Genomic DNA, 17,378 nt, shown 5'->3' with positions numbered 1-17,378 from the left:
CTGGGGCTCAAACTAATTTTTTGTCAAATACCTGGAGTTCATTAGGTTATGTCCACGGTTCTTCAGCATTATATACATATATAATATTATATATATATATAAATAAAATTTCCTTCCTTCCTTCCCTCCTTCCTTTTTGCTAAGCATATTCTAGGTGTTGTTATTTCCAATGAAATCATTCTAGAATTTCCAATATTTTGGAACAACTCTTCAGTGTGTCCAGCCCGGTGTTGAGCCGTGTGCACTGCACTTCAGCTTTCGCAGCCCTATCCTCCTGAAGCTCAGAGGCTATCGGGAAGACAAAGTGATGCCCCTGAAGTAAGTACAAAATGGTACAAGATAGCAGATAATCAAATGTTGAGACGTATTCAAGGGCCTAAACATCTCGTCTAGCCCAAAGCAGTAACGTGAAATGACGGGGAAAAAAAGGACACAGCGGTCTTTGCGCAGGTCAACCGCGGAGCGCGGAGGTGTGGCCAGCACGGGTCGGCCGGGTCCAAGGCCCCCAGACGAGAGGCCCGCGGGGCGCAGGCGCACGGGGCGGAGGCGAGAGCTCCCCGGACCCCAGCCTCGCCCCGTAACAGCCTCTTTAAGAAGGGGAGCCGCAGGCGGCCCTGGTGACGCTCACGTGACTCGGCTCTGTGCAACTGCTGGCGGAAGTGGTCCAGCCTCTGCGACCCGAGCGGGGTCTCTGGGCGCCCCGCGGGGCGTGCAGGCCTGAGCGGGCGCCGCCGGGCTGCCCCGGAGCCGGTGGTCAGGATGGTGCAGCTCTACAACCTGCACCCATTCGGGTCGCAGCAGGTGGTGCCCTGCAAGTTGGAGCCCGAGCGGTTCTGCGGCGGAGGACGCGACGCGCTCTTCGTGGCGGCAGGCTGCAAGGTGGAGGCATTCGCCGTGACCGGACAGGAGCTGTGCCAGCCGAGGTGCGCCTTCTCCACGCTAGGCAGGGTGCTGTGCCTGGCCTACAGCGAGGCGGGTGAGTAGCAGCGAGGCCAGGGGGAGCCTGGATCCCGGCTTGGGGCCTCCTTCCTAGAGGACTGAGCGTCCCCGGCGGCACTCTGGGTGGGGAAGAGACTTTCCGGAATTTGCTGGATGGTCTCGCGGGGTCTGGCTGCTGATTACTGAAGGAGAGCAGAGCTGTGCGGTTGTCGTGGCAACCGCAGGTGAGCGCTTGCTTCAAGGGGGCGGGGGACGCTGTCTGCTCTTGCTTACCGCGTTCGCTCACCAGAAAGGCCTGTGGTTGGGTGGCTGGGTTCCACTCAGCCCAGACACTTAAAAACAAAAAATACAACCACAAAAAACCCAAACTCAAAAGTATAGAAAATCTCAAACACATGCAAAAGCAGGGAGAATAGTATCCTGAACCCCAGGTACTGCCAGCTTCAACAATCATGCCAACTCATGACCAGTCCTTTTACATCTATACATTTATCCACTTGCCAGTTTTTGAAAGCTCACATTATATGCTGGTTTTTAAATCTATGCAAGTGGAACTCAAGTCATAAACTCCTCCTTCCCACCCAAAACAGCACAGCAGCATCCACTACCCTTTTTCCAAGAAATGTGAAGCAGTACAAGGAGGTACTATTATGTGGGTGTATCTCTATTTTAGAAAAACCCAACATTTAAAAATAGATGGTACTTAAGATTACAGGAGGATTTTCCATAGGCTTCTTTTAACTGCTTAATAATGCACTTAAAGTTTGATTCCTGCTTCTCAAGAGGGGTATAAAGGTATAAATTGCAGTATTTATGGTAGAAAAGCCCATGGCTCAGGGGCTTACTAATGAAGTAGAGAGCCCGAACTTGGAGGATTGGGGATCTCTTTCTGCTACTGGTTGGGTGTGAGTTTATAGAAACTTTTGGATCCCAGGCTCTCTCTCTCTCTCTCTTTTTTTTTTTAAGTTGAAATTACTAGATCAGTGATTTCCAGGCATTGGGGTTTTGTGGCTCCATGATGGGGCTATCATCATACTTAGTATCTGACTATTCATTTTGTCCAGTAAAAATATATATTTTTAAAAATGAAAAGCCCTACTATTTACTATAACCATAAGAGAAAAAAGCACTTAGCCCTGAACATTGGATATCTTTGCTTTATGAGCAACTTACTATGCTGTTATTTTTTCTTTTTGACTAGTGAAGACATCAACAGAAGCTTGCATTGGTTCACAGATAATATTTGAAAACCACTCATTAGATCTATATGTTCTCTTTCAGCAGAAGATTCTGATTTTGGAATTTAGTAGAAATACTTCTCAATCATTTTTCAATATTGGTGGTTTTCCCCATCCCACCCGCCCCCCTTTTAAACATGGAAGTTCTTACCTTCAAGAGCTCTACTGAGTGGCAAACTCACCAGTCTCAAGGTGTGATGTGTGTGCGTGTGTGTGTGTGTGTGTGTGTGAGAGAGAGAGAGAGAGAGAGAGAGAGTGAGGCAGAGACAGAGAGACAGATATATTTACGTGATCTGCCCCCATTCTTCCAAATGGACATTTATTCTAGAATTGAAAGTGGCAGGCATCATGTAAACCTCTAGTTTTCTTCCCTGTCAGTAGTGGTGATTCTTGGGATCTTTGATGTCACTACTTGTGCTTCAGAATCACCTGGGGGAGCTTGAAAATATGCTGATGCCTGGACCACAACCTCAGAGAAACTGTCAGTTTCCTGGGCTATGCCCCAGCATTGGGGTGAGTCTGATATTTAACCAAGATTCAGAACTACTGGACCTCGTGCCATACTGGCTGCTGTAGGCATTGAGTAGCATGGTAACCTTATTAATGAGGCCTTGAAAAACAAAGACTTTTTATAACCCAGTTTTATAATCCAACTTTCCTAAAGAAAGTTCAGGAGTCATGTGGTATGGCATTAGCCTGGGTCAGATAGCCCAAAGGAAACTTTCAGTCCTCAGCTTGAAGACTGGGTACAATCCCTGGGTACAGCTTCTATTAACCCACACATAGTTGACTCCTAGCTATGCTGATATCCAGATAACTTCTCTTCCATTTCTCAGCTTTTTCCTTTTGGTCTCTTTCCTCCCATTCACAGTAATTTAGACATGGGGATTCCTGCTCTAAGTGCCTCCTGTCTTTCTCTGTAGCAAATCTCCTCCTGTCAGAAACAAAATGAATCTTATATCAGCCATTTCTATTCATTATAAGTGCTTTGCAGGTCTCTTACCCAAGTAGAAAACATTTTCTTTTCTTCTTCTTTTTTTTAAAGATTTTATTTATTTATTTGAGAGAGAGAGATTGAGAGAACAAGTGGGAGGAGGGGCAGAGGGAGAAGCTGACTCCCTGCAGAGCAGGGAGCCGGATGCTGGATTCAATCCCAGGACCCTGGGATCATGACTTGAGCTGAAGGCAGACGCTTAACAACTGAGCCACCCAGGTGCCCAACATTTTCACTTTTTTAATCTCTAATTAGCAGGATGCTATTCTCCCTTTATAAAATTTGGGGGTGTTAGGGAGAAAGTAGGTAGAAATTTTGAAGGACAGAGGGCCTTAACATCATCATCGGTAATGGAAATTTAATTTAGGCTTTGTGTGTGAAGTGAAGAAAAGGAGACAGGAGAATTTATTGCTCTCAATGGAGAAAGACCTGGTGGCCAGAGTTGAGTGCTGTGTGGGGAGCTCTGGTGCAGGACATTTGTTTATGGGGTGTCTGAAAGTGGTGGGGCAGGGAGGACAAGACCACATGGCTCTCATTGCCTGTTCTTTAGCACAGGTGTATTAAATGAGTCTGTCTATTACATACCCCCCAAACCTTACCATCTCTTCACTTTTCCAGAGCCATAAAACATATTTTGATGCATCGTATATTATTTCAGCCTTCTGATGTCAATTTTGTCATAGGAGCAGCCTTTTCCTTAATCATGTATTAGCATTAACCAGGTTTATGATCTTCTTATATAAAAGGAAGTTTATTATTTTAAAAAATCAATAATCTCAGCTTAGGAATAAATATGAGAATGATTTTTTAATTTACTTAATGAAGACAGAAGCTGTTGTAAAGTAAGTAGAGTAAAGCTCTGACCATATACATAATGCCTAAAAAAGTTTATAAGTCAGTCAGAGGAAGACAAATACCATATGATTTTTTGTATGTAAAATCTAAAACAAAACAAAATAAAACAAAACAAATCAAAACAAAAACCGAAAAAAAACCCAAAACTAATTGGTGGTGGCGTGGGGGCAGTGGGAGAAATAGGTGAACTGTTTTTTGTTGTTGTTTGTTTGTTTAAATAAATTAAATTTTTAAAAAAGTTTAGTTTCTTTCTTTCATAAAGAGCTATTAACCTCCACAGAATCCTCCAGACTTACATCTCCTTTTTAACATTTTGAGAAATAGCATAATTGGGGAATGAGCATCGACTTTTGAGCTAACCAGATCCAGGTTTAAGTCCCAGCTCTAGCTTGTTGGCTGTGTTGCCTTAGGCAAGGTACCTAGCTTATCTGAGCCTGTTTCCTGATCTGTAAAATGGAGAATGAGATAATATCTTAAAGGTTTGTTGTGAGGATTAATTGAGAGAACTCTAAATCTCTGATCATAATGCTTGTCAGGTAAACACATTTACTTAGCAAGTTCTAGTTCATCATTATAAAACTAATCTGAAAACATACAAGACAATATGGGCACTATCTACAGTTTGCAGATTACGTATAAATGATAAATAGACTTTATCGGTGAAATAGGTATATGTTTACAAATGTCTGAATAAAACAATTTTATTTAACCAAACAAATATTCTTAGTTTTAAAATTCATTTACTAATTTGAATATGGCACCAAAGCATGGGCAACAAAACAGTAAAGTAAATTGGATGTCATCAAAATTAAAAACCTTCATGCATCTATAAAAGACACTAACAACAGATTGAAAAGGCAATTCACAGAATGGGAGAAAATACTTGCAAAGCATATATCCAATAAGGGATTAATATCCAGAATATATAGGGGCGCCTGGGTGGCTCAGTTGGTTAAGCGACTGCCTTCGGCTCAGGTCATGATCCTGGAGTCCCGGGATCGAGTCCCGCATCGGGCTCCCTGCTCGGCAGGGAGTCTGCTTCTCCCTCTGACCCTCCTCCCTCTCATGCTCTCTGTCTCTCATTCTCTCTCTCTCAAATAAATAAATAAAAAATCTTTAAAAAAAAAATCCAGAATATATAAAGAACTCCTATAACTTAACAACAACAAAAGCCACTTCAAAAATGGACAAATAGGCATTTCTTCACGTGGCCAACAAGCACATGAAAAGATGCTTAACATCATTAATGACCAGGGAAATGCAAACCAAACCCATAATGAGATACCATTTCATACCTATTAGGATGGCTATTATTTAAAGAAGAAAGAAAATAGCAAATGTTGGTGAGAATGTGGAGAGATTGGAACTCCTGCACACTGCAGGAATGGAAAATGGTAGAGCTGCTGTGGAAAACAGTATGGTGTTCCTCAAAAAATTAATTACCATATGATCCAGCAATTTCACTCTTGGAAGTATATAAACAAAGTAGTTGAAAGCAGGGACTTGTGCAGATATTTGTACATCAATGTTCATAGCATTTTTAAATGAGAGCCAGGAAGTGGAAGCACCCCAAATGTCCATCAACTGAAGAAAAGATAAACAAAATGTGGCATATGCATATCTGTACCTGCATGTTCATTGCAAAATTATTTGTAATAGCCAAGACATGGAAACAACCTAAGTGTCCTTAAACAGATGAATAAATAAAATGTGGTACTTACATAAAATCGAATATTATTCAGTCTTAAAAAGGAAGGGAATTCTGGCACACATTACAACACAAATGAACCTTGAAGACATTGTGCTAAGTGAAATAAAGCAGACACAAAAGGACGAATATTGTATGGTTCAGTTTACATGAGGTATCTAGAGTGGGCGAATTCATAGAGACAGAAAGAAAGTAGAATGGTCATTGCCAGAGTCTGGGGGTGGGGGAGATGAGGCGTTATTGTTTAAGGGTTTTGAGGAAGATGAAAAAGTTCTAGAGAGGGATGATGGTGATTGGGGCACAACAATGTGAATATACTTCATACCATTGAACTGTATACTCAGAAATGATGAAAGTGGTAAGTTTTACGGTATGTATATTTTACCATAATAAAAATTTGAAAAAAATAATTTACTGAGGAAATTCTAGGAAGATGGAGGCTACAAGGCATCTTTTGACGCAACTCCATCCAAACTGCTTCTCTGGAACAGAGTGAGCACATTTATGGAGCCTGGAGGGTACGGTTAGGCATTCTGTGAAGATATCCAGGGAATGAACAGGTGCAAACTCCGTTTCTGTGGTATCAAAGGGACCAGCATCAAGAGAAGGCTTGCCTTTCTGGAAGGCTGGCTCATTTCGGACACGGAGGGAACCCGGCCAGCCCAGCGAGTGTTTGCTGAAAGGGGCTGCTTGCTTGCTGCTTGTGTATATGGGAAGTCATTATGCTAATAGCAGCGTTTCAGTTTCAGTTCATTGGAAAAGGGCTTATTTACCAAATAATGTTCGTAAATAGTCGGTTCTACATTTGGAAAAACCTTGACTTATCTTCCCCTCAAAGTTCTAAAGATTAAAAATTTAAATAAAAAAAGCCACTAAAATAGAATATGTAAGAGTATAGTTATGTAATTTGGAGGGCATAGGGGACTGTCTAAGCAAATTAGGAAAGAAGGAAATTAGGCCAAGGAGGAAACGATATATATCTGACTACATACATATCTGACGACTTTCACTGTGGTGAAAGATGCCATAAGTGAAATCAAACGTCAAAGAATAGACTACCAAAAACAATTTGTTATTCATGACCAACCAAAGATCAATATCACTTTTACCCAGAGAGCGGCTATTTCTTAGTAAGAAAAACAAATCAAACATCCTAATAAAGTAGGTAACTTGCAGAAGAGAAATCATACGTGACTGATAAAAATAGCAGAAGATGGCCAGCTTTAGAAATGGTCTGGAAAATATACATTATAATAACCATAAGAGTCCTGGTTTCCCCATCACGCTGAGTCAGTGCTAGTGAGGATATAGGGAAACGGGCATGTTCAAACAGTGCTGCTGGCAACACGAGTTCCTATTATGTAATTGTGATAGAATCTGGCAATATCTTAAGATTTAAAACGTACCTGCCCTTTGGCCCAACATTCTTACTTTTGGGAATCTATGCGATTGAAACAAACCCATAGGAAATAAATATATAGGTATAGGCCTATTTGTTACAGTATGAAGTATAGTGGCAGAAAAGCTTGAATATATATCAATAGGGGAACTGTTGAATGAATTATGGCACATGTATACATAGGATATACAGATAATTTTCAGTAAAACGACGTTAGATACCCATGTATTGACGTGGCGAGTTAAGATTTATTGGTAATTTTTAGAAGTTGTAGATTGTTAAATATATTCAGTGAGATTCCATTTTGGTGAAAAAAAAAAAGACAAAACACTAGTCTACGGTCTATGTTTATATGAGAGAAAAGTATAGAAGGACACGTACCAAGCTATGTGTGTTACCACTGGCTCGGACTGCAGGGAAGAGATTATGCCCTCTATGTGCCATCTCTTTACTGCTTTGATTTCTCACAACCATGAGTAACTATAAAATTACTTTATAATTTAAACAATATAATAAAATCAACAAGTAAGGGAAAATTAACTTGGATTTAAGTTTTGTTTAATATGTATAGCTTTATCCTACTTCTCAGAGTTGACATGAAGGTGTGACTTGTGGGAAGGGGGATTTCAGAGCTACATGAAACACTCAGCTAATATAAGGAATAAAATGTACAATTTCTGTGTAAACTGCATGAATAATTAATGGATTATCTTAAGACATAATGGCGAGAGATTTATTTCGGAACCTAAATGCATAATGTCAGTTAAAAATACACCTAAGATCCTATTAATTAGGGTTTTGTTCTCGTCAATCTTTAATTCAACCATTCACATTAGGGTTCACTAATAGTTCCTTTTCATGGCACAAAGTAAGTGGTTGTTCCTAATTACAAATTCTAAGTATAATCTTATTTCCATCTCAGGAGACTATTTGGCAGCAATTGAAGAGAAAAACAAAGCTACGTTTTTACGTGCATATGTGAACTGGAGAAGTAAAAGGACTGAAAACTGTCGCGTGTGTATCCGAATGGTTGGACATAATGTGGAGGCACCCTTCAGTGACACCTACAAAGACCAGATGTCTATTATTGAAATGCCGCTTTCTGAGGCCCCCTTGTGCATCTCCTGTTGCCCAGTAAAAGGAGACCTTCTTGTTGGTTGCACCAATAAGTTAGTCTTGTTTAGTTTGAAGTATCAGATCATTAATGAAGAATTCTCAATATTGGACTTCGAACGTTCTTTAATTATACACATAGATAATATCATTCCTGTTGAAATTTCTTTTTGCGTTGGTTTTGTTGCTCTCATGTCAGACTTAGAAGTCTTAATCCTAAAACTGGAGTCAGACCCTAAAAATGGAGAGAGTGTCAACCACCAGCCACATAAGACCGACAATCCAATGAAACAGACAGAAGGTAAATAATGAATTTAGCTTGCTTTCTTATCTTAGGTGTAGAGAAAACCCTTACTTCTGGCAATCTCTGAAGGGTGCTAATATATATATACATATATGTATATGTATATATATATATAAACAATCACCAAGCCACATTGTTTATAGATTCAGTTATACCTGATACATGGGATTTGGGTTTATGATCTGGCTGCCCATATCTTATTCTGTAGCATGTCAGTGTGTTTCAGCATATACTTGTCAATAGAAATAATGGGAGAGCTAGGAGGAGTTTCTGGCCCCAGTTCTCATAAGCTAAATGGCCTTGGGTTAGGAATACCATCTCTGAGTTTCAATTTCCTCATGTGTAAAATTGGGATAATATCCTGTTATACTTTATCAGTTGTGAGGAATAAATGAGGAAGTGCTAAGGCTTTTCAAAACCATAGTGCCGGGGCGCCTGGGTGGCTCAGTTGGTTAAGCGACTGCCTTCGGCTCAGGTCGTGATCCTGGAGTCCCGGGATCGAGTCCCGCATCGGGCTCCCTGCTCGGCGGGGAGTCTGCTTCTCCCTCTGACCCTCCCCCCTCTCATGTGCTCTCTCTCATTCTCTCTCTCTCAAATAAATAAATAAAATCTTTAAAAAAAAAACATAGTGCCTTGCAAATATGTAAGATGCCTGTGTGTATGAATAAATAAAATTACTATATGTCTATTTAATTGGTCTGGGATGTTGTGAAATTTAATTTTCATTCAAGTAGTACTTGGAGTTATTAAACTCTTTTCTCAAATTTTATTTTTTAAGATGTCAGTCATGAAACTTTGCAGCTTGAGTCAGATGACTTTGTTATCTGTCAAAAGCCCATGGAACTTCTCGGTGAAAAAAGTAGCCAATCTGGAGTATCCGTTACACTGGAGTCAACGGGATTAGCTGATGAAAAAACAAAATATTACCACGTTCAGCACCTGCTCTATAAGTATTACAAAGCTTTTCATTCACCAGCATTTAATATATATTTGCCCGCTTAGAAGTACATGGAAATTAGATCTCTTCCTCTTTCTCTTTTTAAACTCGCAGACGTTTTGCTCCTGATATTTCGCTCTGTGTCTTTTCTGATGACGTCAAGTTACATTCACTTCAGCTGCTACCTATTTACCAAACAGGTAAGAAAGTATGGTATTGCTACAGTGCAGAGGTGAAAAGGCTCTGGGCTGGGAGGGGAGACCGATGTGGGTAATACTTTAGGTTCTTCTACTGAGTCTCCCTGTGACCCTGGACAATTTCCTTAGCAAATAATGCTAAATAGTGCTCCTGTGAGCACTCGCAAGAGAAGTTGTGTCTGCTAGGAGAAGCCATGGAGAGGATGTGACAGACAAAACACATTTCCCCTTTTGAAATAATTACTTGGCCTGAAAAGGGAAATTAGAGACTTGTCCTAGCTGGGTTTTTTTAGCTGGGTATGTGGCAAAGCTTCATATGATGGCCTTGCGAGCAAGGTGGGAAAATGTTGACTGAATGGGAAATTCATTCAGAGCAGTGGTTTTCAACCTTGTTGCACATTGGGCTTACTTGGATGCTTTAAAAATACTGATGCCCAGGCTCTACATACTATGGTGCCGGGCATCAGTAGTTTTTTAAAAGCTCCCCTGGAACCTAAAAGACAGCCAAGACTGAGAATTTGCCATTGGGTTTTGTACTTAGTCCTGATGTGCCTACCATCTTTAGATGTTGCCTAGAGACAATATAAATATTATTCCGATTAAATGTGTTTAATAAACCTCCCTTATTTTTTTCTTTCTTAGTGAAAATTTATTGACTACCTACTATGTTGGGTATTGTGCTGAATACTAGGGAACCAATAATGAGCAAAAGTAGGCAAAGTACTTGCCCTCATGGAGCTTATTGCCTTGAGGGGGGAAGCAGATATTAATCGAATAATCACTTGATTATTATCAAGGAGTATACAATTACACACCGAAATGAGCACTCTGTGGGAAAAGAACCCTACCTTGAGAGCCTATAACAAAGATATTAACCTCATTTAGGGGTGAAGAAAGGCTTCCTAGGAAAGAGGATCTGAAGAGCGTATCAGGATTGATTTGGAAATATGGTTGGTGCAGAGGAAGCAGCAAAGGCATTGTGGTAGAGGGAGAATCTTATATTTGAGGAACTGAGAGAAGCAAGACCGAGAGGTAGAGCAAGGCAGAGAGGGTCGTGAGACAACGCTGGAGACCAGAGAGGGCCCAGAGCCATGTTAGGGGGACAACTATCTAATGGCATCTCCCTTTCTCTCTCTTTTCTTTGCAATAGCAAGAAGCTGGACTAATACTGTAGAATTTCCCATAATCTGAATTTTGCTAATTGAGTCCCCACAGTATCATTTAACATGTTCCTGTATCCCCTGTATTTCCCTGTGATTTGGTGGTTTGATCTAAAGCTGTACTGTTCACTGTGGTAGCCATTAGCCACTTGCTACTGCTCAGCACTTGAAATGTGACTAATCTAAATGGAAATACACTGTTAAATGTAAAAGTCACACCATATCTTGAAGAGTTACTACTGAAATACATATATATATATATATATATGATATCTCAATTTTTTTGTTGACTGCTTGTTGAAATAGCAATAGGGATATATTGGGTCAATATAATATACTATGAAAATTTTGCCTGTTTCTGTTTACTTTTAAAATGTTATTACTAGAAAACTTTAAATTACATATGTGGCTCATGTTATATCTCTATCGACAATACTGGTCTAGACTAAGTCTTGATTAGATGATGGTGCTGGTGATGATTATGAAGATGATGATTTGGTAGCACAAGTAATGCTGACTTCTGTTGGAAGGTACATGGAATCTGGTTGACTCTGTGATGATTATTACGTAGATCTGTTAATTTATTAGGGGTTGCAAAATGGTGATATTTTAATTATATCACTCCCTTTTCATATCTTGCTGGCATTCCTCTATAAATAACAGCTTTTCCATGGGGCGCCTGGGTGGCTCAGTCGTTAAGCGTCTACCTTTGGCTCAGGTCATGATCCCGGGGTCCTGGGATCGAGCCCCGCATCGGGCTCCCTTCTCAGTGGGGAGCCTGTTTCTCCCTCTGCCTGCTCTGCCTGCTTGTGCTCTCTATGTCAAATAAATAAATAAAAAATCTTAAAAAAAATAAAGAACAGCTTTTTCTAAACAACACTTTGGTTATCCACACTGAGAGACTTTTTTGCTTAGAAAAGTTAAGATATCAGTTTCCTTTACTGGTTTCATGGGTTTCCCCCCCTTTTTTTTCATGCAGGTTCCCTTACTTCTGGTAGAAAAAAATTGTCTCAGGAAAAAGAGTTGCTGAGTCTCTTCTGTTTTTTCTCATTACCTCATGTGGGCTATCTGTACATGGTTGTCAAATCTGTTGAATTAATGTCAGTTTACCAGTATCCTGAGAAGTCTCAGCAGGCGGTGCTCACACCACAATTTTTACATGTCATCGCAAGGTATGTTACAGTGTTACTTGCTGGACTTTGAGTCACTTATTCTTCTGCAAATCCTTGGGGTGCTTCTTAAATCTTTAAATGAGAATTGTGTGGGGGCACCTGGGTGGCTCAGTCGGTTAAGTGTCTGCCTTCGGCTCAGGTCATGATCCCAGGGTCCTGGGATCCAGTCCAGCATTGGGCTCCCTGCTCAGCAGGGAGCCTGCTTCTCCCTCTGCCTGCCGCTCCCCCTGCTTGTGTGCTCTCTCTCTCTCTGATAAATAAATAAATAAATAAATAAATAAATAAATAAATAAATAAATAAAATCTTAAAAAAAAAATCAGTGAGAATTGTGTGAACCAGTATATAGTATTGTAAATTAATGGTGTAAATTTGTCTTTTGATGGCCCATACCTACCTTTTCAATGTCAAAGATTTAGATTCTGGTTTTGCCTTTGTTTTATTTTCTTAGATTGGATAGGGGTCTTTGTGAGGAAAAATTTTCATAGGGAATTTTAATGAAAAGTCAGTGGGGCCAGTCAGGACATCTCTGGATTTCTTTTTAGATTTCCTAATTTTTTTCTGTGCTGTCCTATCCTTTCTATATGAGTTGAGTTATTTCATAATGGTTTAGAACTGTGAAGGAGCCAGAAAGACTACCCTCTGATTAGTACAAATGGGGAAATAATCCAGAGGTTGGCACTGGCAAGGTCATGTGCCTGGTTGGTGGCAGATGCCTTTTGAATTGCCTTACCCTAATATGCTGGCATGTAACCTGGGTTCCTGAGCAGGCTTTTAATCTCATTTCCTTTTATCTCAGCTGTAACTGATGCTTCTGGTTCTATTTCCTGTTGTTTTGAGCTTAGATTATGTGCAAGCCACTGCACTGGGCCCTCTGACCAAGCAACCATGAATAAGGTACACCACCTGCTTTCTAAAGCAACAGCGTGAAAGAAGGCCAGAGGCACATACGTGGGGCACAAACACCGGGGGATTTGTGAAAAATATCTTTAGATTTTGTGAAAGTGGTGTAGGCACTGCAAGGAGGGAAATTACTTCTGGCTGAGTCATACAGGAAAGTTTTTTGTGCTTGAAGTGAGAAAAGCTAGTTAGAATCTACAGATGTAGATTAGAAGAGAAGGGCATTATAGATATGGGGAAGACTATAAACAAAGGCTATGTCTAGTTTTGTAGGAGCATCCAATAATTAATTGCATAGGACAGTGATTTTTAATTTTTTTCAACTGAGTGGTAGTATCAGAAGCTACAGCAGGTGCTGGAGTATATTCAGACAGCACAGAACTCACTGAAGGTTCTGCTACTCACTCATAGTGTGGTTGCTGCCCTCTCCCCTCACTGTCTGGTGTAAGGAGAAATGCCATTGTGTGTTTCCTAAGTGAACGTTGTGGAAGTAGCTAGTCTCAATTTCCAACGTGTTGCGCACAGTGATGTTCTTTAACTAGGAAGAAGCTGAAATGCAATGGTGCAAATAATGCTCAAGAGAGAGCTCAGGGCTTTGAAAATTAAGGACTTCTTTAAGCTTTTGATCAATAAAGTGATGTGATAAGAGCACTGCTTTAAGAAAATTAGTGGTGGCTGTTATACAGGATGGATTGAACACAGGTTAAATAAGCTACTGAAATGGTTCGGGGAAGGATAATCAGGGGCTGTAGCAGTGAGAGGACAAGGAAGAATGCATGGGAGAGGCTTTGGCAAGAGAATGACAAGCCTTGGTGTCTGTTGGGATGGTGGGAATGCAGGAGGCATGAAAAACCTCACCAGAGTGTTGAGGCTGCTCTTATGAAAGAGTGGAGGCGGGTGAAGTGTGGGGCAAAAAGGAAGTTTGGTTTAGGCACTTGAGTTTGAGGCGCTTAGAGAGTATCAAGGGGAAATGTTAAGTAGGCTTTTGGACACAGAACTGAAGATTAGAAAAGAAAGGAAAATGTAGATGTTTTTTTTATCAAAAAAGAGCTGTCGAAGTAGGGAGCATGGCCCCCAGAGTGTGCAGCAGAGAAAAGTAGTTGGAAAACTAAACTCTGGTGAAGGTCATGTTTAGGAAGGGAGAGAAAGAACAGAAGGATTTTCAAGAATTGAAAGAACCTAGGGAACTACAGCATCTTAGAAACCAAGGAAAAGGGGCACCTGGGTGGCTCAGTCGTTAAGCGTCTGCCTTCGGTTCAGGTCATGATCCCAGGGTCCTGGCATCGAGTCCCTTCCCGCATCCGGGCTCCCAGCTCAGTGGGAAGCCTGCTCCTCCCTCTCCCACTCCCCCTGCTTGTGTTCCTGCTCTTACTATCTCTCTCTGTCAAATAAATAAATAAAGTCTAAAAAAAAAAAAAAAGAAAAAGAAAAAGAAACAAAGGAAAAACTAAAGGGAGAAAGAATAAAATATTGATTTCTTTTTTTTTAAAGATTTTATTTATTTATTTGACAGAGAGACACACAGCGAGAGAGGGAACACAAGCAGGGGGAGTGTCAGGCAGAGGGAGAGGGAGAAGCAGGCTTCCCGCGGATCAGGCAGCCCGATGCAGGGCTCGATCCCAGGACCCTGGGATCATGACCTGAACCTAAGGCAGACGCTTAATGACTGAGCCACCCAGGCGCCCCTAAAATATTAATTTCTGTCCCAAAATATTGATGCAAAAGACTATTAATCTTTATCTGGTTGCATAAAGGACACTGAGAATTTAGTGTCTCTCTTAAATATGTCATGAATTAGTTTGGAATGTAGAGTCCTGAAAACACAGTTATGGGAACTTGAAGGGACTTAAAATGTGTGGGTTTTGCCTGTCTCCAGATAAGAAATTACTGAAGTTTTTCTTAGTATCAGCACCAAAATACATTCTGACATCACTAACTTGACTGTGGAAGCACTAGACGTTAGAATAGCAGTTGTTATATGTAAATTCAGATTCTTAATAAGGATCCCCACCCCTATTTTTAAAATCCTATATTTGTTGAACTTTTTACATATTACCCAGTAAATACATGTTTTAGAAATAGGTGGGGCCCATAAGTTTGTCTTGAAAAGTTTCTTGAAGCCTGGTATGTTTTTTTAAAAAAAGCAATAGAAAAAAATTTTTAAAGAATCTAAGAACAATATAAAATCATGTAAAATGTCATCCTTATAGAAATACGTAAATGGGAAGGCCCCCCCATAATCCTACTCCTCAGAGTCAACCATGTCAACAATTGGTGTATATTCGGGGCACCTGGGTGACTCATTCGGTTAAGGGTCTGCCTTAGGCTCAGGTCATGATCCCAGGATTCTGGGATCCCAGCCCCACCTCGGGCTCCCTGCTCATCGGAGAGTCTGCTTCTCTCTCTCTCTCTGCCGCTCCCCCTGCTTATGCTCTCTCTCTCTAAAATGAATAAATAAAATCTTAAAAAAAAACCCAATTGGTGTATATTCATCCAACTTTTTTAAAAAACAGTACATTTACTACTATGATTTGTTTTTCACAGAAGTGGATCATATGATGTCCACTGTTCAGCAACTTGCTGCTTCACTTAGCAGCATATCCTGGACATCTTCCCATGCCAACACATTTCAGTTCATTTTATTCTTTTCTTATACTACTGCTTAGTATTCCAGCAATAGCCAACAGCTGGATTACTATAGGTGGAAGGGATTCAGAGGACCAACCTTTTTATCTCTGAAACCTAACAGTCATTTATCTTTATGGTCACAGCTACTCTCACCTGTCCTTCTGACCCCACCACAGGTGCTTTTTTGCTTCTCACTATCTCAAAGTCGCTTCTATTCATTTTACTTCCTGGTGCTAACTCTATTCTCTAGATTTCTAAGTGGTGGTGCTACTGTTCCAGCGATTATCACGATTCCAGAGGTCATTTGTGGAAATGGACTTGTGGAAATTGACAGATAGCAATGGGCTGAGGCTGCAGTGGAAGCCTCACAAAACAGAGGGAGAATGCCCTGAGTGATACCTCTTACCCTACATTGTGCAAAATCTCCCAACTGTGAAAATGTCAGAATGCCTTCCTTATAAAGAAGTATTTCTCCTATTTTAAAAAAATATTTTATTTATTTATTTATTTGAGAGAGAGCACGAGAGTGCATGCACAAGTGAGGGGAGGGGCGGAGGGAGAGGGAAAAGCAGGCTCCCTGCTGAGCAGGGAGCCTGACGAGAGGGCTTAATCCCAGTGTCCTGGGATCATGACCTGAGCTGAAGGCAGGTTCTTAACTGACTGAGCCACCCAGGTGCCCCAAGAACTATTTCTTCTATTATAAGATCAATGCTAGGTTTGCTTTATTTCAACATAGTTCATTTTTAATTCTCCTGCTTTTTCATTTGTTTTTAAAAATTATTCCTGTGGGAAAAAAATAAAAATTATTTATTCCTGTGAATCCACTACAAGATGGGTTTTGTAAGTTAACTGTTTTTAATGTCAGTGTTGGAGTGTTGACTTATCCACTAGTCACCAGCCTCCATTGTGCACTGACTGTGGGGTCTCTAGGTCATTTTACAGTGCAGAAGCAGCCTGGGGTTGTGTAAAGAGCCAGAAGAGTGTGAGGAGTAAGAAGACCTAGGATCTAATTTGGCTCCATCCTCCAGAGATGTCTTAGACCAGTCATAAGACTTCCATGCCCTCATCTTTAAAACAAGCTTCTGGAGTAGATAATTCTCAAGATTCCTTCAGATAGTCTGTAATTTTCTGTTCTACCATTGGATATGTGTTTGCATAATCTAAGTGTGTTGTCCAGCATAATCTAGGCTCAATTACATCCTGAGATGAGTGGGATAGAGATAGTAGGAAACTTGGGTTCTAATCTTGGCCTTGATGATCACCTCTTTGTACCTTGGCCAGATCCTAGGAACATCATTTTGTCTGTGAGATATTGACCCAGACCCATGGTTCTTAACTAGGAGTGTACAGCAGAGCCACACATGGAGCTTTGCAGAAATATACATGTCTAGATTCAGCTCTTAAAGGTTATGATTCAGTATGGGTGAGGTGGGGACCGGTTGTATATTTTTACAAACACGCCACGGGGATTCTGAGGTGCTCTCCTTGTTAAGAAGCAGACTAATCATCAGCATTTGACAAATACTTGAGTCTTCCCTCCCCACCATTGCTGTTTGCCTCTGTGAAATCCTCCCCGCTATGGGCATGTTGGTTATTGGCCTCTGCTTTGCTCAGTGGTGTCTCTCCTCTTCCTTAGCAACAACCTACAGTGTTTCACAGTGCGGTGCAGTGCGGCGGCAGCTCGTGAGGAAGACCCATACGTGGACACCACCCTGAAGGTTAGAACTGGTTTATGATGACAACAAAATCTTAAGCTCAGAAAGGGATACATGAATGCTTGCAGATTTGCTCTTGGGTCTAAGTTGGTGAACATTAAAGGTCTTAAGATCTTATTTC

At 40.8% G+C, this 17,378-nt stretch overlaps 1 protein-coding gene across 2 annotated transcripts in view; it reads left to right on the top strand.

Moving 5' to 3' along the window:
• Positions 1–589: 589 nt before the first annotated feature.
• Positions 590–17,378, top strand: part of HPS3 (HPS3 biogenesis of lysosomal organelles complex 2 subunit 1) — a 39,305-nt gene continuing 22,516 nt past the window's right edge. The window contains exons 1-6 of one of the 2 annotated variants that reach the window (XM_021685986.2): positions 590–976; positions 8,056–8,547; positions 9,329–9,500; positions 9,602–9,687; positions 11,824–12,016; positions 17,179–17,260. In XM_021685986.2, coding sequence (XP_021541661.1) covers positions 760–976; positions 8,056–8,547; positions 9,329–9,500; positions 9,602–9,687; positions 11,824–12,016; positions 17,179–17,260 — 1,242 coding nt within the window. In that variant the 5' untranslated portion in view covers positions 590–759. The remainder of the gene's footprint in view (positions 977–8,055; positions 8,548–9,328; positions 9,501–9,601; positions 9,688–11,823; positions 12,017–17,178; positions 17,261–17,378) is intronic. The other variant, XM_044915224.1, reaches the window with a different exon arrangement.

Source organism: Neomonachus schauinslandi, chromosome 1 (assembly GCF_002201575.2).
Source record: "Neomonachus schauinslandi chromosome 1, ASM220157v2, whole genome shotgun sequence".
NCBI lineage: Eukaryota > Metazoa > Chordata > Mammalia > Carnivora > Phocidae > Neomonachus > Neomonachus schauinslandi.
Note: the sequence above shows the minus strand (reverse complement) of the source record. Positions and strands in the feature narration are given on the sequence as shown.